The following is a 21111-nucleotide window of genomic DNA, read 5'->3' as shown; positions in this document are numbered from 1 at the left end:
TGTTGACATGTAAACATGTGCATGGATGTTCATAGCGGCATGACTCATAGTACCCAAAAGGCAGGAGGAACCCAAATGTTTATAGCTTAAGAATGGATAAACAAAGTGTGATATATTCATACAATAAAATATTATCCAGTCATAAAAAGGAATGAAATGGCCAGGTGCGGTGGCTCACACCTGTAATCCCAGCACTTTGGGAGGCCAAGGCAGGTGGATCACGAGGTCAAGAGATCGAGACCACCCTGGCTAACATGGTGAAATCTCATCTCTACTAAAAAAAAATGCAAAAAATTAGCTGGGTGTGGTGGCGGGCGCCTGTAGTCCCAGCTACTCGGGAGGCTGAGGCAGGAGAATGGCGTGAACCCGGGAGGCGGAGCTTGCAGTGAGCCGAGATGGTGCCACTGCACTCCAGCCTGGGTGACAGAGCAAGACTCTGTCTCAAAAAAAAAAAAAAAGAAAAAAAAGAATGAAGTACTGGTAAATGCTACATACAGCTGGAGGAACCTTGAAAAATCATGCTAAAAGAAGCCAGACACGAAAGGTCACCTACTGTGTGATCGTATTTATTTGAAAGATTCAGAGTAGGCAAATCCTTAGAGACAGACAGTAGATTAGTGTTTGCCTGGGGCTGTAGAGTGAGCGGAATGAGCAGTGACTGTTAATGTGCCTGAGATTTCTTTTTAGGGTGATAAAATGCTCTGGAATTAGGTAGTGGGATGGTTGCACACTTTTGCGAATGTGTTAAACGCTGCTGAATTGGACATAATTTTAGAACAAGGGCCAATTTATGGTATGTGAACTATATCTTAATTAAAAATGAATATTGAAAGCTAGATCATTACAACAAATAAATACAAGGAGCAGGCCCTTTTTATAGAGCAGGGTGTTCAGAAGAAACCTCAGAGGAAAGAAAAGTTTGGGCTAGGCCCCAAAGGGGGAAGATGGCCGGGCATGCATGGTGGCTCACGTCTGTAATCCCAGCACTTTGGGAGGCCAAGGTGGATGGACCACAAGGTCGAGAGATCGAGACCATCCTGGCCAAAATGGTGAAACCCCGTCTCTACTAAAAATACAAAAATTAGCTGAGTGTGGTGGTGTGTGCCTGTAATCCCCTCCCCACTACTCGGGAGGCTGAAGCAGGAGAATCGCTAGGGAGTTGGAGGTTGCAGTGAGCCAGTATGGTGCCATTGCACTCCAGCCTGGCAAGAGTGAGACTCCATCACAAAAAAGAAAAAAAGAAAAGAAAAGAAAAAGAGGCAAGATCAAAGCCACCACTGATCTACACTGAAGAAAATGAGGAGACCTGCTTGGCTGGAACAGAGGTGGCCAAGGCTGGAACAGAGCCAGGAAGTGGGGGAGAGTGAGCTATGGTCTTATGTGCTAAGCTTAGGGGCTGGAACAGGCTTCTCCCATCAGCGGGGGCCTTTGCAGGAACCGTGCAGGGAAAGGTGAGTCTAGCTGCAGTTCTGAATGACTTGATGAAGGAAGAGATGAAAACAAAGATTTGGGAGCATCTGAGGTAGTCTCAGCCTCGTGCTGTAGGCTGCAGGGAATAGGATGAAAAACCAGCAGGAGTTTCCTCCTGTCCTCAGGGGATGCAAGAATGAAATTTTGTATTTCGCTGGCAATTTACAGTTGGATGTAGCTTTCACTTTGATTAGCTCTTTGATCTTTGAAATAATTCTTGAGATGAGCAGAGCAATTATTAGCTCCTTTTTACAGAGAGAGAAACTGATGCTCGAAGAAGTTCCTTCACTTGTCCAGGGCTCCTGAGTGGCAATTAGGGGAAGAAGTCAGATCTTGGACTCACAGTTTTTCCCAGACTGACCTATAGTCTTCTATTATAGACTTCTAAATAATAGACAGCAAGAGTAAATAAATATGCAAAAATATAGCACAATGCAAATGTATGATAACCTTCAATAATTACCAGTAAATGCATAAATTAGTGCCAGGTTGCAGTTCTGTCCACCACACCTGATGTTTGAAGTGCATTTTCTTTGGACCTGTTTATTGCTATGCAGGAGACCAAGAAGAATTTGTACACAAGTTTTGAACCTGGGCATTACAGTAAGCCCTCAGCTGAAATCCCACCTCTGCCATTTCCCAAATGACCTTGAACTTCACTTATTGGAATTCAGGCTCCTCACGCAATAAATGAAGATGACACACCCATCACACGTGATATCTGCCACTATGCAACCTCTGCACATAAAACAAAAAAAGCAGTTAACACAGTACCCAGCCCACTGAGGCTGGTGTTCAATAAGGAAATAGGAGCATTTAAAAGGTTTGTACAAGGGAGCTTGCATTCATTGGGCACAAACAATTTTCCAGTTCCTTCCTATATGCATAATTTCCGCAAGGAGGTAGATCTTTTTTTTGGTTTTTTGGTTTTTTTTAGACAGAATCTTGCTCTGTGGCCCAGGCTAGAGTGCAATAGCGTGATCAACCTCTGCCTCCTGGGTTCAAGTGATTCTCCTGCCTCAGCCTCCCGAGTAGCTGGGATTACAGGCACACAACACCATGCTCAGTTAATATTTTTGTGTATTTTTAGTAGAGATGGGGTTTCGCCATGTTGGCCAGGCTGGTCTCAAACTCCTAACCTCAGGTGATCCACCCACCTCAACCTCCCAAAGTGCTGGGATTACAGGTGTGAGCCACCACACCCAGCCCAACAAAGATAGATCTTATTATCCCATTTTATAGATGAGAAAATTGAGGCCTAGGGAAATTTGCTTGCTCAAGGTCACACAGAGAATCATGATCCAGATTTTGGTCTGGCTCCGAAGTCATTCCTCTTTGCTTAGCCACACAATTTATGATGATGTCAGAATGTGGTGTAAAATGATTCTCATCAAAGCACAGGGTACTGACTCAGATTAAGGTCTGTTTCAGAGGTGCTACGATCCATTAATGATCTAGAAACTCCTCTCCGCTTTTTTTTTTTTTTTGAGATGGAGTTTCGCTCTTGTTGCCCAGGCTGCAGTGCAGTGGCACAATTTCAGCTCACTGCAACCTCCGCCTCTTGGGTTCAAGCAATTCTCCTGCCTCAGCCTCCCTAGTAGCTGGTATTACAGGTGCCCACCACCATGCCCAGCTAACTTTTTGTATTTTTAGTAGAGACAGGGTTTCACTACGTTGGCCAAGCTGGTCTCGAACTCCTGACCTCAGGTGATCCACCCGCCTCAGCCTCCCAAAGTCTGGGATTACAGGCATGAGCCACCGCACCCGGCTCTGCTACTCTCCGCTTATAAGACATTGGTGAATTCTCCAGGCGATTGCTCAGTCCTTATCTCTCCCTTCCTACTGCTTGGACAGATTTTTAGATCAAAGTTGCGGCCCCACTCTCCTCGGGGATAATCCTGTTGCTGGTAACCTTGTTTCCTGGTTGACCTTCACAAAGAAGGGCTTCAGCAAAAACCTTCTGCCTCAGCCCAGTCATGCAATGTTTCTCTTCCTGAAGCTTTCGTGGGCCCTCAAGATGGAATGGAAAAGGGCTGCCTTCGGAAACATTTCCAGGCGAAGAAGCTGCTCAGAATAAATTAGCCAGAAAGCGTTAGGATATGCTACTTCCACATTCTCGTCTTATTTTCTTCTTCGGCCCTTTCCTTCTTAAATGCCACCTCCTTTTTCCTTCCTGGGACTTGGTATCTTTGTACATTTGCCTACTGATGGGATAAAGCCCATCTCTACCCTAAGGATATTGCCTTCCTCTTGGTGAGAACTTGTAAGATTCTGAGACCCACACCTAAACAGCATTATTCGTAGCAGCCAAAAGGTGGAAGCTTGAATCGGCAAGAAGAAAGCTGAGCCGCAGATACTTTAAATCACCCCAGGGAAGCAGAAATCAGTGGATTCAGAAGGAATAAAGATAACAAGATGAGACCTAAGAGACAATGGCGAAATAATTCACAAGTATCATACTGGTGAGGGCGCTGGGGGCTGCGGCTGGCTCACTGGGGTCACTGTAAGTCAGATCTTAGACTTACCGTTTATCCCAGGCTGACCTATATATAGTCTTCTATTACAGACTTCTAAATAATAGACAGCAAGAGGCAAGAGTAAATAAATATACAAACATATAGTACAATGCAAATGCATGATAATCTTCAATAATTATCAGGAAACGCGTGAATTAGTGCCAGGTCGCAGCTCTGTCCACCACACCCAGCGTTTGAAGTGCATTTTCTTGAAGCCTGGCTTTCTGGAGAAACCTTCCTGCTCAATGCCATTTTTTTTTTCTTTTTTTTGAGACGGAGTCTCGCTGTCGCCCAGGCTGGAGTGCAGTGGCACAATCTTGGCTCACTGCAAGCTCTGCCTCCTGGGTTCACGCCATTCTCCTGCCTCAGCCTCCCCAGTAGCTGGGACTGCAGGCGCCTGCCAACACACTCGGCTAATTTTTTCTATTTTTTAGTAGAGACAGAGTTTCACCGTGTTAGCCAGGATGGTCTCTATCTCCTGACCTCGTGATCCTCCCGCCTCGGCCTCCCAAAGTGCTGGGATTACGGGCATGAGCCACCGCGCCCAGCCTCAATGCCATTTTTTTAACTTTTAGTTTCGGTTCAGGGATACATGTGCAGGTTTGTTCTGTAGGTAAACTCGTGTCATGGGCGTTTGTTGTACTGATTATTTCATCACCCAGGCACTAAGCCTAGAACCCAATAGTGATTTTTTTCTGCTCCTCTCCCTCCTCCCACCCTCCATCCTCAAGTAGGCCTCCAGTGTCTGTGTTTCCCCTCTTTGCATCCATGTGTTCTGATCATTCAGCTCCCACTTATAAGTGAGAACATGCAGTATTTGATTTTCTCTTCCTGTGTTAGTTTGCCAAGGATCATGGCCTCTAGCACCATTAATATTCCTGTAAAGGATGTAGAAAGCAGTGTGGCAATTCCTCAAAGAGCTAGAAACAGAACTACCATTCGATCCAGCAATCCCATTATTGGGTATCTATCCAAAGGAACATAAATTGTTCTACCATAAAGACACATGCATGTGTATGTTCATTGCACTATTCACAATAGCAAAGACATGGAATCAACCTAAATGGCGATCAGTGGTAGATTGGATCAAGAAAATGTGGTACATAAACACCATGGAATACTACACAGCCATAAAAAAGATCAATGCCATTTTTAGAGATCCTTTGACAAGCCCTTGGGACCCTTTCTCTTGGAGAAAGTTCTGTTTGCCTTTGGAAATATGGCCAGCTTCCTACTTCTTCCCTGTTATTAATATTACCAGGAATTTGGATGAGCCACTTAACATCAAAGGAGAGAGGTAGTTGAGCTTGAGTGATTTTTATATTCTTTAAAGGCGTGTGGACACCACCTTGACCTTTTTCTTTTGCTACGCAGTCTTCTTTAACAGCTGAATGTAAAGAGCCATCTTCTTCAACACCCCTGATTTAACATCCCCAACAACACATACACACACACACACACACACACCCCTCCTGCCCCAGCAGCTCCATCCTACTCCAGGCCTACTGAATCAGAAACTCCGGAGTGGGTGTCTAGCAATTGCTTAATTGCCTGGAGAGCTTATTAAAACACAAATTCTCAACCTCCAACCCAGAGGTCTGATTCAGTAATTCTGGAATAGGGCCGAGAATCTCATTTGTATCAAACTCGCAGCTGGCGCCCGTGCTGCTGTTTCAGCCAGTTGCTCTGGAGTAGGTGGCTTCCTGCCTACCACCAGGGCACAGATGTCTCCTCTAAGCTAACTGGGGAACCGCGCACCACTGCAGGACAGAGGGCAAGAGAGAAAGTGTAGAGGAAAAGGAGGAGGAGATGGGAAAGACATTCCGACATCCACCCAGTTTCCCTTAGGTAATGCAGTGCCTGGGATCCTTGATGCACTTCATCAAAGCCCGCTTGCTTGCTTTTGTCTTTCTTTCTTTCTTTCTTTCTTTCTTCCTTTCTTCCTTCCTTTCTTTCTTTCTTCCTTCCTTTCTTTCTTTCTCTTTCTTTCTTTCTCTTTCTTTCTCCTTCCTTCCTTCATTTCTTTGTTGCTTGCTTGCTTTCTTGCTCCTTCCTTTCTTTCTTTCTCCTTCCTTTCTTTCTTTCTTTTTTTCTCTTTCTTTGATTCTTTCTTTTTCTTTCTCTTTCTTCTTTCTTTCTTTCTTCTTTCTCTCTCTCTCTTTCTCTCCTGCAGGGTCTCACTCCTCTGTGGCTCAGGCTGGAATACAGTGATGTGACCATAGCTCACCACAGCCCGGAGCTCTTGGGCTCAAGTGATCCTTCTGCCTCAGCCTCCCAACTAGCTGAGGCCATAGGCATGCACCACGACACCCAGCTAAATTTTTTTTTATTATTTTTTGTAGGGACGGGGTCTTCCTATGTTACCCAGGCTGGTCTCAAACTCCTGGCTTCAAGCAATCCTCCTGCCTTGACCTCCCAAAGTGCTACAATTACAGGCTAATGCTTTTTCTTATTATTTCCATTTATCTGTTTCTGGCCCATATCAATATCTGCTAATTCATGCCTTTTGATTGAGACTTATACATGGTTTCTCACGGGCATTATAAAAATGAAAGTGCAAGACCTGGCACAACAGAACGATTAAGAGAACGAAACCCCTAGACCCAAAGTCAACCCCATGGGGCCATGGTATCTGGAGGCAGGACACCCTGCCTCTGGCATGTCTAAGAGAGTTTGGTGCCTCCCCGTCTTCACATTGGAGCTGCCCAGAGCAAGCAGTCCCCACTTCCCCAACTTCAGCAGCATCCATGACCTCACAGAGGGCTTGTTAAACACAGATGGGGACCCCCACTCCCAAAGCCTCTGATTCAGCAGATCTGGGGTGGGGGCTGGACAAGCATCTGCATGTTTTTTTGAGACAGAGTCTTGCTCTGTCACCCAGGCTGGAGTGCAGTGGTGCGATCTCAGCTCACTGCAACCTCCATCACCTGGGTTCAAGCAATTCTCCTGCCTCAGCCTCCTGAGCAGCTGGAATTACAGGCACGCACCACCACGCCCGGCTAATTTTTGTGTTTTTAGTAGAGATGGGGTTTCACTGTGTTGGCCAGGCTGGTCTCAAACTCCTGACCTCAGGTGATCCACCCACCCCAGCCTGCCAAAATGCTGGAATTACAGGTGTGAGAGCCACCAAACCCAGCCAAGAATCTGCATTTTCAAAAACCTCCCAGTGGCCAAGCACAGTGGCTCATGCCTGTAATCCCAACACTTTGGGAGGCAGAGGCAGGAGGGTGGCTTGAGCTCAGGAGTTCGAGATTATACTGGGCAACATAGCAAGACCCCATCTCTACAAAAATGAAAATTAAAAAAATTAGTCAGCTGGGCACGGTGGCTCACGCCTGTAATCCCAGCACTTTGGGAGGCCAAGGCAGGCAGATCACGAGGTCAGGAGATCGAGATCATCCTGGCTAACATGGTGAAACCCCATCTCTACTAAAAATACAAAAAATTAGCCTAGTCCCAGCTACTCGGGAGGCTGAGACAGGAGAATGGCGTGAACCTGGGAGGCAGAGCTTGCAGTGAGCCAAGATCCTGCCACTGCACTCCAGCCTGGAAGACAGAGAGAGACTCCTTATCAAAAAAACAAAAAAAAAATAGGCACGGTGGCACATACTTGTAGTTCCAGCTACTCAGGAGGCTGAAGTGGGAGGACAGCTTGAGCCCAGGAGGTTAAGGCTGCAGTGAGCTACAATAGTACCACTGCACTCTAGCCTGGGAGACAGAGCAAGACACTGTCTCTAAAAAAAAAAAAGAAAAAAAAAAAAGCTCTCGGTAATGGGGATGCTGCTTGTCCAACAACCCCAGTGTAGAACCACTATGTGTATGTCTGAAATAATGCAAGAAGTCACTTACGGTGATTTAACTAGCAAAACCCAAGAAAACGTCCAGGAAAGGTAACTTGCACCCAGCTGATCACAGAGGTGTAGGGACGCATCTGAACTTCTGCTCTGTTCGTATCAGCTGCAGAAATGGATACAGCAGTCACTGGATGATGTCTTTTATGAAACTCACCCTGGAATGTCTCATATTTCCTGGCTCTGAAAGTCACTCTGGCTCTATTCTATCAGAAAATTTAGGCCTTACTCTGATCATCACATCCATCATGGTTCTTGTTATAGAAGTTTTCTCATTTCATATCTTACATCAGAAGGCATTTTGTATTATGCAGTCTCCATGGCAGTGGTCCCATAAGTGCCTGTCAACTTGATTTGACCAGTCTCATCCTATAGGACTCACTGCTGGCCTGTTGAGGAAGAGTTGCAACATATCTCACTGTGTTATTTTTCTCTTCTGTCTTCTCCCAACCCCTCTTCCCTCCTCCCACACCTGCTCCTCCCACCACCAGTGCATTCCCAGAAGCAGAACAGACAGACCTGCGTCCGGAAGAGCCTCATATGCGCCTTTGCTATGGCCTTCATCATCAGTGTCATGCTGATTGCAGCCAACCAGATACTCCGGAGCGGCATGGAGTAGCAGCCTCCCGCCAGCCACACTGTGTTGCAGCTCACCGCGCATGTGCATGCCGTGCAGGCAGACTCTTCCTCCACACAGCAGACATGGACCTATGGACTATGGATGGATGCGGACAATGGAACCATTCAGTAAAGAACCCAAGGTTGAGTGCAACTGGGGTTGCACTTCAGCTTCATCTCCTTGGCAGGGACACTAAAGGGCTGTCTTCAGTGCTTTAATGGTTTTGTTTTCTAATGCAATAAATAGCCAGGATTTCCGAATTATTGCTTCAACCATCAGTCATAACTCTAGAGAAAAACTTCATCTTCATCTCGGAATTCCAGCGGCCATCCAGGTATAATGGTGAGAGCAAGAGAGAGGCATGAACACACAGTCACCTCCACTCCCCATTCTTTCAACCCAAGGGTCAACAGGAGACTCTCTGCTGAGGTCAACCCTCAGTTCCAAGAGGCTGACTTCAGGGTTGCCACAGAAGAGGGGGCTTTCCATCCCACCCTGGCTTCCTTCCTCCACCCAGTGGAGACCCCCCCAAGGCATGAGGGGAAAGCCATTAAGTGGGGTGCAGCCCCTGGTGGTCTTCAGCTGCACCCCTCACCGCTTCCGTTCTTACTGCCTTTTCTAGAGGACTGCCATTGGTAGAGCTGGGGTGCTCTCAGTTTCCGTCGGCACTTGGCTTTCTGTTCCTAGAGCCCATCCCGCACCAGCATTTTGGAACCTGCAGAGAGCCTTTCTCCCAGCTTTGCCACCTGTGCTGCCATTAGAGAAAAAAAGAAGCATAATCGTGGGCATCTCTATAACATAGACAGATATATATATTTGGCTTCTTCGTGTGTGATGTCATTCTTCCCTAATCGCTTACACCTAATATAAGCTTGTCCTCCCTCCCACACTCATCCCTGCTTCTTTGGGGCAGGGGTGAGGCAGGTTGAGGGGGGAGGGGACTGAGACTGGCGGTGAGGTTTTGACACCCACACCCAGCCATCTGGAGTCATGGAGACCCACCACGTCTCTATGCCGGATGACCTTTGTAAGTTAAGGTCCTTGTGCATCTTACCTTTCCCTTACCTTGGAGTTTGCTGTTAGTCTTCCCCAGATAAAAAGAGAAATGCAATCCAAAATGGAAAGATGGAGAGATCAAATGACTGTATTTTACATAAGATCTTCTGGCCTTCAGATTCTGCAACTGACTCATTTTCAGGAGGTAGGGGGAAAAGATGTTTATGAGTTTAGCCAACAGAACAGGTAATTTACTCCTGCCTGCAGAATACTTTCGTTGGGGAAGGGAATTGAATCCAAGGATCTGTTTTCAACACCATTCCAAGTCTGTAATTTCCTGACTTTTCCTAGATGTCAGCCACTACTATGAATTCAAGCTTGTGTAGTCAGATTAGCCAGTAATCTCTAGATGTAATAGTTCCCTTTGTACTTTTCCAAGCTCAGGTCTTTATTTTGTAATGGAATTACCTTGCTCCTACTTCTTTTGATTACATCCTAAAACTACATGCTTCCCCCCTTTCTTCTAGTAGCGAGCCACCAGAAGCTTTCTTGTCTCAATGCAGTGGGTAGGTTTTTTTGGTGCGTTGTGTGTGCCTGATCTCCCTCCCTGTCTTCCCGCTCAGCTATCTCCCTACTGCCTTCTCAGACTTGGAGCACCCAAGGTCTCCGATGAGAGTTTTCTCATTCACCTCTGCAAGTGCTACTGGCAACAGCCTGGGGGCAGCTGTAGACACTTTCCCTCGGTGGGAGAGTGTGAATATTCTGATGAGCACAAGTAAAACTAAGGTTTCAGCCATAATATGGAGGAGGGAGCAGATGTAAGCTCCCAAGAGCCTGGGGGATCGCAGGTCCCTCTCAAAACTTCCTGGAGTTCAGCCCAGCAAGGCCAGACCAAGGAGGCAGCAACCTGCCTTTCCCCCTTACCTGCCTTGCTGCCTGCACACTGCATGCCTGCCCCTTCTGCCGCTCCCGTTGGCTGACTCACCACTGTCCCCTTAGGATTGGAATTCTCAACTAGAACAGGTCCAAATGCAGAATATAAACACATCGAACAACTTCATCCTTAATCTCTGCCCGGGGCAGTTTGCCCTCTCCCAACTGGACTTGGATGGTAGGGCATAGCAGATTTTGAAGAGATATGCTTTCCTGTCTTTCTCTGACCCCCGAACCACCAAACCACATCCATAGGTGTGCAGGACCCTAAGTAGACTGGGTAGAAACCCCAGGGATGATTCTTCAAAGCCCCCTCCCCCATGAGAGGGGACTGAAATGCTGCAGCTGAGGCTGGTCTTCAGGGCAGAAAATGAGTACTTCTTTGAAGGCGGCTTTTCTGCGAGTTCTTCTGCCTCCTGCTGGAGAACAGAGACCCTTCAAGAGGTGAGGGTTCGATTTCATTGGCAGAGAGATTAGCCACTGTGCAGGAATAGGGAGGAAAAGGAGTTCTGGAGAGGCACCATCATTCTGTTTTCCACAAAGGCTGTAGGATTCCTTTCTTGATGGTGACCTTCTTGCTCCCAGTGACCTGGAAGCAAGCCCACCCTCCCCAGGGGAAAATCTAGGAGAATGCATTCCTCTGCAGACTGCTAGAGAGAGATGGCAAGAAGGAAGACCCAGAATTCTTTCTGACAGCCTAGGAGTTAACTTCCCACTGTGGTAACCCCCAACGAGGCACCCAGGGACTGAAGGGCACAGTGTGTGGAGATGGCCCTGAGCTAGCGGCATTCCTTAGACTTCCAGAGCTCAGAATTTGTCCCGGTGACTTGCACCCTGGCTGCTTTGCTTGGACAGTTTGTCTTGGGCATAGGGAAGGCTTCCTTGTCAGGCAGCCAACTCCCAGCCCTGTTCACACAAATTTTGTGCCAGGGCCCCATGCCAGTCAGTGTCCCCATCATGATGGCTATGAAGCTCATGGCTGAAGGTTCCAGAAGGTCCTGGTCTCCCATGCCCAAGGGATGCCATGTAGCCCCAGCTGGAGGTGACATCCGCAGGAATTGAGAGGGAAGAGCCCACCCCTCACTCTGTCCTCCAGACTTAGGAACCAGTGACCTTGGCTGCCCAACTGTGCAGAGGCTGAGTGATTGACAAACACAGGTTGGCTCATTCTTGCTGCAAGAGCAGGTACCCCCCGCCGCCCCCACCGGAAACACAAGTGATGAGCAAGAAGGCATTTTCCTTGGGAGAGAAGGGGAAATGGACCCTGACCCCCTTGATCCCCAAGGAAGCTGTGCCCCACCTTTCCAGATACCCACAAAGCCCCGAGACAGAATCTAGCATTGGGACTATTAGCAGTGGCTTCCAGAATGTGCATGGGTCCCACGTGACTGATCCGACAAAAAAAAAAAAAAAGGGATATTACCATGGCAACCCTTGCATTCCACCCTGAGTTTGCCAAGGCACACAAAAATAGGGAACATTTTCTTAAAGAACACTCCAATTCAGCCTGAGTGCAACCTGACTCTCTGCATCTGTATCCTGCCGGGAGAGGCAGTTACCCTTAAAGAATCTGGGTGGTTTCTCTGCCTTTTTGTCTTGCATTTGAACTTGTCCTTCTATTTACTCAGGAGAACAGGAGCTACCTATAAGCCCTGCTATCTCCCCATCCCTACTCCCAGCCCCTTCTCCCAGGGTCCAGAGCCAGGACCCCTTAATCTAGGTAAATAGGCAGAAATATCATCTTGGAAGGCAAACAAGATTTTAAGCCTCCAATCTTTAAAAGTATCAGTTTGCCTGTCGAACACACTCCCGCAAGCCAGACGTGTGAACTTTGGTGAACTGAGGTTTACATGTGGTCTTAGGCAAACCCAGTGGTTTCAGAAATGTCTGGGTGTTTTATTTGCAGAGAACAAGATGTGTCTTATGAGTCTCCTTTCTCGATACCTGCCCTGTCTCAAATTTCACTTGACAAATGGTCTACGATCTTGCAGTTATCCAAAAGAGCCTATGAAAAATGGACAGCTGCTTTTGACAATAGTGCCCCTCCCAACATCCCATTCGTAGAATCATAAAGCGATATGTTTCAGAACTGAGAGAGAAAAGTTTACCTTTTATTCCAAATGCCTCCTACTCGGCTTAAGTCCAGACTCAGGTCACGAATCAAAGACAGTTTTGCACGTTGCTCTTCACCTAAATCTAGCAGTTTCCCTGAGGCCCTGTGAGGGCATGGACAGAAAATGCAGGATGCAACCACCCAGGACAGCTCCCTGGTCTGGGCTGGCCTGGCCACGTGTGGTCACATGTCCTGGGATCCGTGTTTACTGTGTCCTTGCTCTCCTTCCTGGCAGAAGCTGCTAAGCTCTGCTCCTCCTAACTGCAGGTCTCAAACCCTACTGGGTCGTTTTGCAACACTATTTCTCCAAAGGCCCATAGTCATTACATTTTTCACCATTTCACCAAGATACAGGGAGGGTCTGGAATTCCCCTGCTAGGAAGGGCCCCTTTTCCTATATCACCGTGATGATACAGGTGAACTGAGATTAAACTTTTAGACTTCAGCACGTCGCACATCCCGGTTGTATAACCAGGAGGTCTGCAGAGCTGCAACTCCTGAAGAACATCTGTCTTAAAAGACCTCAAATCAGAACATTCTTATTGGCCTCTTCAGTGATCCCCATGGAGCTAAGAGTCTGTAACCTAAAGGCCTTACCATAGCCATCTTCCCTCCACAACCTGATTGCTCAACTGCCCCAGAAGGGGAGAATCTATCTGAAATAGGAAAGAAGCATTAGGGACCAGGTGCGGTGGCTCACACCTATAATCCCAGCACTTTGGGAGGCCAAGGCAGGTGGATCATTTGAGATCAGGAGTTCAAGACCAGCCTGGCCAACATGGTGAAACCCCATCTCTACTAAAAAAAAATACAAAAATTAGCTGAGCATGGTGTTGGGCACCTGTAATCCTAGCTACTGTGGAGGCTGAGGTGGGAGAATCACTTGAACCCTGGAGGCAGAGGCTGCAGGGAGCTGAGATCGTGCCACTGCACTCCAGCCTGGGCAACAGAGCAAAACTTCATCTCAAAAAATAATTTTAAAAAAGAAGCATTATTCACCAGCTAAGACTTTTCAATTTAAATTATTTAAAGTGACGGCAACATAGAGGAGAATTTGGGCTGCCTCTTACCGACCCGGTCTCCATAATAATTTCAGTGTCACAACTGTTCAGCTTCACTTCATACAGGGGACTGTCCTCAATTTTTTGGCCCTGCCATAAACAGATGTATGTTAGTCCGTTTTGCATTGCTATAAAGGAATACCTTAACACTGGGTAATTTATAAAGAAAAGAGGTTTATTTGGCTCGAAGTTCTGCAGGCTGTTTGAGCAAGGTATCAACATCTGCTTGGCTTCTGGTGAGACCTCAGAAAGCTTTGACTCATGGTGGAAGGTGAAGGGGGAGCAGGCACGTCACACAGCAAGAACAGGAGCAAGAGAGAGGAGAAGAGGTGCCAGTCTCCTTTTCTTAACAACCAGCAATTGCATGAACTAATAAAGTAAGAATTCGCTCATTACTACAGGGAGGGCACCAAGTCATTCATGAGGAATCTGTCCCTATGACCCAAATATCTCCCAGCAGGCCCCACCTCCAACATTGGAGATCAACATGAAATTTGGAGGAAACAAATATCCAACCTCTGTGATTGGTTTGGAGGAATGAGATCAATTACACCAACAAGCCAAGCATTCCTCTTAGTATCCTATGGTCATTGCTAATGCATATGGTCATTTTGACAGCTGTGGTTTCTCCTTCATATTCATTTGGGACTCTTCATAGGGTCTCAAGAGACATGACAATACTGTTGAAAATGTCTCCAAGGCAAAATTAATTTTATTCTGTTGACTGGAAATATATCACAAAGAATGAGGTTTTTTCCAGTCCCACCCACAAGACAGTCCTCTGAAAGTGGAAAAGCTTGCCTGGCCACCTGCCCCTACCCTGACCTTAGGGTAGTTCATCAGTTGAGCACACCCCCCGTGCCGGGCATAGACTCACCCATCTCTTTTCCTCAGGTGTGATGGGTTGGCTTTCAAACTAGTTTCTCGCACTGTTAGAAGTTATTGTGCAAGTGGAAAGGATGCAGAGGCTGGAATTTTCCAGTGGGATAGAAGAGCAGGCTAATTAGGAAGGAATATTCCAGGGAATGCAAGGTGCAACTGTGATATTGCTCCATCCCTGGACCTGAGGGAGACAAAGTTCTTAAAGGGCTGCAGATGCTGTCCTCTGAAGGTCTTCTCCGGATCGCTGGCCTACTTTGGAAACATGCAGGGCATTGTCATGGGGCTGCCCATCAGTCTGATCCACACGAAAGGCTCTGTGAATTTCAAGAGCAGGCTGGTAGCTCGCCATTCCTGGAAGGATGCTGACATCTGTCAAGCCCAGAATGCCTCTCTCAGGGCGCTCAGACCTGTTAAACTGAGGCCAGGAGGGCAGAAGAAAGAACTCAAAGTGTGGTCGGTACTACCAGTTGGAGAAAGCCCAGGAGCTAGGACTCTTCCACCCACTATCTAGGTTATGTTGAGTGACATTCCTCCCTGGCTTCAGGTTTCTCTAAAGCCAGAGGGAAAGTAAACCAGACAAGCCCTCCCATCTGTTTTGTCTGAACCAAGATGGAGTGAATGCTCCCTACTGAGAGGGTCTGGATTTCACCCATGAATTGCACTAGGAACTGGGAGCTCCTTTTTGAACATAAGTCCCAAGAGGCAGTTGTGATAAAGTCTCTCTTTTGGTGTCCGCTGTCTGTAAATGAAACAATGCAAATTGGTGTATGTCAAATGTGTCACAGCTTGCAGGCAAGAGGTTTTGTTTATTCCCTAAGGACTTGCTGACTCGAGGGAACATCAAAGATGAGCTTTCTGTCTTTGTCTTGGCAAGTGTAAAAATAAAGGGAGTCAGTCACCTCCCCAAAAGTCACGTGAATCAGAATTCAGAAGAAAGTTGGAGGAAACAGTGGCAGATTCCAAGAAGAGATGCTTATTTCTCCATTTGAGAAAGCCTTACTGAAAGCTACTGAATAAAGAGCACAATTTCTAGTTATTTCTTTCTTTGCTTTTTTTTTTTTTCCTGGCCACTATAACAGCACTTCCAGTATATGTTGATAGTAGCTTGTAATTATTCCTAATACCGCAGAAAGAAGAGAGTCTTGATCTCTGGTGATTGTGAGGAATTAGATTAACAGTCCCGGGGGACCGGCTACCTGCGATAGCCCTTTAAATGGCTAATGAGGGATGCTGAGTGCTGAGCGGTGCCTGCTTTTGATGTGACCCACCCATGACCAGGGAGAGAGGGCAGGAAGAGAGCAGCTGCAGGATCCACAAGTCTCTAGCCCTTCTGCCCCAGGCAACATAAAACCCTAAATTCTTGTTCTTTTTCCTCTTCCTAAAGTAGACTGACATCCCAGTAATTGTTTTTCTAACAAGCCCTGTTGTTCTCCCTGGGAAAGACCTAGATTGGCCAAGAAAGGATCCTCTCAGCTCCTGGTGGAGAGTTGCACAAGCCAGTGGCTCTCAACTCTCTCCAAGGAAAATTAAAGCATATTTTCTCTTTCTTAGCTCAAAATCAGCTTTCAGGGGTCCTCGAGCGGCTTCTTAGTGGGGTCTGATTTTCTTCCCCAGTTCTGAATCCAGGAAGAAGCTATTTCTCCAAGGACTAACCAAAAACAATGACTTTGGAAAAAAATTAGACTCAGAAAGTCTGTCCAGGCATTGGGTTGGTGAACTGTCAACTGTTGGGTGGGGAGGAGGGGTCGCTGTGATCATAGCGGTCATTAGACTTGGGACATGAGTTGTCTCTCAAAGCACAGTAGTAAATGACTGTATTTTGTATATTGCCCCCAATATGTTGGGTGTAAATAGAAGCACAGCTGGGGATTGATCATGGCCAGGACGACTGGAGCTTGGCAGCTCTCATATCCAGAATAAGCCACTAAGACGGAACTCATCAACCACCATCTTCCCATTTACCTCATTAGCATCCTATTTTCTCTCATTCAGTATTAGTTGATGATTTCTGCTATTAAGTGATGAGAAAGTCAGCAGACTAGTCAAAAAAGAATCTTTATATAAAATGTACATATTAATATAAATTAACTTAGCATGCAACTTACCGATCAAATGAAGTATATATTATTAATATGTTATCTTAGTGTATAAAGGAAAACTGCCATATTTACCAGATGTTTTCTTTAACCGAACTTGTCTGTAAATATATAATCTGTATAAAAAGAGTCTAATTTACCATTATTTATGCAATAGAAAAAATAAAAGTTTTTTTTTCTTTTGACGAGAGATTCCATTCATTATGTGTGGTTTGATTTACAAATGGGTCAGGAGACTCATCCCTGGGACCCCAAAGGGCAACCAGGTCTGTTCAATGACAGCCTGGCATCACCAAGAAGCCACAGGTGAGAAAGCGGCCTTGGGATCTTGCTGTCTGCTGGGATTCTAAAGAGAGATGACTGGCGTTAGGGCAAGCAAGTGGACTGTGGAACATATGGTGAGAATTATGAAGTGTCTTCTGGCTAGGGAGCAGACATTATAATTTTTAAAACTTTGCAGACACCCAAGCTAATGGTGTCATCCTTTTGGGATTCTGTTTGCCAAATTCTTCTCGACGTTACGTTAAGGCATTGCATAGCTTTTACTTAAGCTTTTGGAATTTTTAATGTTATCTGAGCTTCTTGGAAATAGAAAAAGACACCTATTTCCTTAAATAAGGAAACGCAGGGTATGACAAAGTTAAGTGACTTGATTAAGGGCACTAGCTGAGATCATGCCCAAAATTTCTTTTCTTTCCTTTTTTTAGAGACAGGGTCTCCCTCTGTCACCCAGGCTGGAGTACAGTGGTGTAATCATAGCTCACTGCAGCCTCGAACACCTGGGTTAAAGTGATCCTCCCACCTCAGCTTCCTAGGTAGCTGAAACTACAGGTGGGCACCATTATGAATGGCTAATTTAAAAAATTTTTTTTAGAGATGGGGTCTCAGTATGTTGCCCAGGCTGGTATTGAGCTCCTGGGCTCAAGTGATCCTCCTGCCTTGGCCTTCTGAATAGCTGGGACTCCAGGCTTGTCCCATAGCACCCAGCTTATTTTTATTTTTAATTTTTGGCAGAGACAGGGTCTCACTCTTATTGCCCAGACTGGTGTCAAACTCCTGGGTTCCAGTGATCTTCCCACCTCAGCCTCCCGACTAGCTGTGACTATGGGTTCACTGCCCAAATTTGGACCAGAACTCGGCCTCCTGTTTCCAAGAACCATGAAGCATCTCATATTTTTTTCACTTCTCAAAAATGTTATCTCACATTTTTCCAGATGCCTTGTTTTTAGCCAAAAAACTGAATTTCCAATTGGGTTGGATCTTCCAGGGTCCTCTCGGGCACCCTGTTTTAAATATTCCATTTTATATACCTTCTCAGGGGTCGCTTATGAGGTGAATTCACTGAGCATCTGTTATTGTTTTAAAAATCCTAAAAATAGAATGTTTCAGGCATAAAGCACCCTTTATGCTTTTCACTCCATTAAAGGGGCCTCTGGAAAATTCCAGCGAGATGATGACTTAGAGGTTATCCTCTCTGATCTGCCGTTTTTCATTTTTGTTGTTATAATCTAGCACCTAGTTAAGAATATTCTTTTTTCCGGGCAACTCAACCCAGGAGTTTTCCTGTGTAACAAACTGCTCACCAGAGCACTGACCACAGAACTCAGTCTCTGAGCCCTGACACACTGAGATGAGGACAATGAACCCCAAAGACTCATTGTCCAATGTGGGCCCAAACTGGATAATGTCCAAAGAAAGACAAAATTCTCCCTTAAGATGTGAACCTAACTTTCAGTCCCATTGAAATTTTTATTTTATTTTATTTTAGATGGAGTTTCAGTCTTGTTGCCCAGGCTGGAGTGCAATGGCACGATCTCAGCTCACTGCAACCTCCGCCTCCCGGGTTCAAGCTATTCTCCTGCCTCAGCCTCCCGACTAGCTGGGATTACAGGCACGCACCACCACGCCCGGCTAATTTTGTATTTTTAGTAGAGACAGGGTTTCTCCATGTCGGGCAGGCTGGTCTGGAACTCCCGACCTCAGGTGATCCATCTGCCTCAGCCTCCCAAAGTGCTGGGATTACAGATGTGAGCCACCACGCCTGGCCAAAATTTTTCCATGATTTCGTAGCGAAATGAAATTCAAAGGCTTTTCTTTCACATAAAGGTTTGTGGTTCAGCCACATTCGCAGTTAGAAAGCTGTGCCCGTGGATTCTCTGCTGAATCCAGAAGGTCTACCTGTAGCAAGGAGCTTTGGTTTGAGTGATAAAGGATTGGTGCCTTGGCTGCCGCAGACCTGAGGCCAAGTTCCGTCCTGTACTCCCTGGTTTTAGGACACAGAACATCTGGGTTTCTTTTCCTTTTCTTTCTTTCTTTTTTTTTTTTTTTTTTAAGACGGAGTCTTGCTCTGTCTCCCAGGCTAGAGTGCAGTGGCGTGATCTCAGCTCACTGCAATCTCCGCTTCCTGGGTTCAAGTGATTCTTGTGCCTCAGCCTCCCCAGTAGCTGGGATTACAGGCGCACACCACCACTGCCTGGCTAATTTTTTTGTATTTTTCGTAGAGACAGGGGTTTCACCACGTTGCCCAGGCTGGTCTCGAACTCCTGACCTCAGGTGATCCACCCACCTCGGCCTCCCAAAGTGCTGGGATTACAGGCATGAGCCACCGTACCCGGCCCAGGACACCCAGGTTTCAATCACCAGGCCATACCCTGAGCAGAGGAAACAGCTATGTTCTAGCCTCCCAGGTACACATCTGTAGCTCCTGGTTCTCTGCACCTGGGGCAATGCTCCACATCCCAAGCATAGGTCAGTGTGTGGCCAGAGGGCTCCTTTGGTTTCAGTGGTCTTTGGTAATCCATCCTGCAGCTGTGCTCGGACCCAGCTGCCTGCACCAGGCAAGAACCCTGCTCTCATTTCTGAGTTTCCTAAGACCAAGAAGACAGACGCAGGTACCAACCACCAGGAATCTCCAGAGCCATATTAAGATGACATGCTGTCTCAGATTCTCTGGGGTTCATAGCCCAGCTTTGGCTCTTGGGACCTCAGCTTCTCACTCTTTCCCCATCTTTCTTCTCTGCTTTCAGGGTAGCTCGAAGTTAGCTGAGCTTCAAAGACCTCTCCCAGGCAGTGGTTCTCAACCATGCTTACACATGACAGTTGCCTGGGAAGCTTTTAAAAAATATCACTGTTGGCCAGGTGCAGTTTCTCATGCCTGTAATCGTAGCACTCTGGGATGCTGAGGCAGAAAGATCACTTGAGCCCAGGAGTTCAAGATCAGCCTGCACAATACAGCAAGACCTCCGCCCTCCTCCAAAAATGTTTTAAAAATAGTAGGCCGGGTGCGGTGGCTCACGCCTGTAATCCCAGCATTTTGGGAGGCCAAGGCGGGCAGATCATGAGGTCAAGAGATCGTGACCATCCTGGCCGACATGGTGAAACCCTGTCTCTACTAAAAATACAAAAATTAACCAGGCGTGGTGGCGGGCATCTGTAGTCCCAGCTACTCAGGAGGCTGAGGCAGGAGGATCTCTGAGCCCAGGAGTTCCAGGCTGTAGTGAGCTGTGATGGCAGCACCACACTTCAGCCTGGATAATGGAATGAGACTCTTTCTCTAAAATAATAAAATAAAATAAATAAATAAAATCTGACACTGTCTTGGCCCCGCCCCCAAATATTCCATTGTTCTGGGTAACTTCATTGTTCTGGGATGCAGCCTTGACCTCAGGGATTTTAGATGCTCACCTGGTGATTCTAACTGCACAGAGTGAAGAACTAGGGCAGTTAGTTCCTCCTACTCTTTCTGACTCGTGTGCTTTCCAGGGAAGCAGAACCTGGAATGTGTTAGAAATTAATCTTCTCAGGCCACATCACAGCCTATGCACTCAGAAACTCTGGAGATGCCGAAAACCACAAGCCCCTGATAATTCTGATGCCCCCTCCGGTTTAAGGACCATTGTCTCAGTAACACTTTTTCACAGTGATGGACATTGAGATCAATACATAATTGCAATTATTATAAGAATCACCAGGTACCTTATACATGTAAAGATGCCTAGAGCTCACCTCAAACCTACTGAATATGAATGTCAGAGGAAAGCCTGCCTGGTGGGGATCTTTTGAGAAAGCCGTGAAGGATCATCAGAAAGGAGGCATAGCCTGGCGTGGTGGCATATGCCTGTAACCCCAACATTTTAGGAGGCCGAGGTGGGACGATTGCTTGAGGTCAGGAGTTCCAGACCAGCCTGGCCAACATAGTGAGACCCTGTCTTCAAAAAATAAAAAATAGGGGTGGTGGCTTACGCCTGTAGTCCCAGCTACTCGGGAGGTTGAGGCAGGAGAATCAGTTGAACCTGGGAGGTAGAGGTTACAGTGAGCCAAGATCGCGCCACTCTACTCCAGCCTGGGTGACAGAGCAAACTCCATCTAAATAATAAATAAATAAATAAATAAATAATAAATAAATAGAGTTGTAGTGGTACACCCCTATAGTCCCAGCTACTTGAGAAGCTGAGGCAAGAGAATTGCTTGAGCCCAGGAGTTTGAGGCTGTAATGAGCTATGATCACACCACTGCCCTCCAGCTTGGGTGATAGACAAAGGCCCCATCGGGAAAAAAAAAAAGTCCCAAACAGC

General features: G+C 46.6%; 1 protein-coding gene across 6 annotated transcripts in view; it reads left to right on the top strand.

Annotated features, from left to right (window-relative positions):
* CALN1 (calneuron 1) overlaps window positions 1–15477 on the top strand; it is a 670983-nt gene extending 655506 nt beyond the window's left edge. For 4 of the 6 annotated variants that reach the window (XM_030796752.1, XM_030796756.1, XM_030796753.1 and 1 more), the window contains one exon: window positions 8329–15477. In XM_030796752.1, coding sequence (XP_030652612.1) covers window positions 8329–8456 — 128 coding nt within the window. In that variant the 3' untranslated portion in view covers window positions 8457–15477. The remainder of the gene's footprint in view (window positions 1–8328) is intronic. The other 2 variants (XM_030796757.1, XM_030796758.1) reach the window with 1 other exon arrangement.
* The last annotated feature ends 5634 nt before the right edge of the window (window positions 15478–21111 follow it).

Source organism: Nomascus leucogenys, chromosome 17 (genome assembly GCF_006542625.1).
Source record: "Nomascus leucogenys isolate Asia chromosome 17, Asia_NLE_v1, whole genome shotgun sequence".
NCBI lineage: Eukaryota > Metazoa > Chordata > Mammalia > Primates > Hylobatidae > Nomascus > Nomascus leucogenys.
This window is presented reverse-complemented; position numbering and strand designations above follow the sequence as displayed.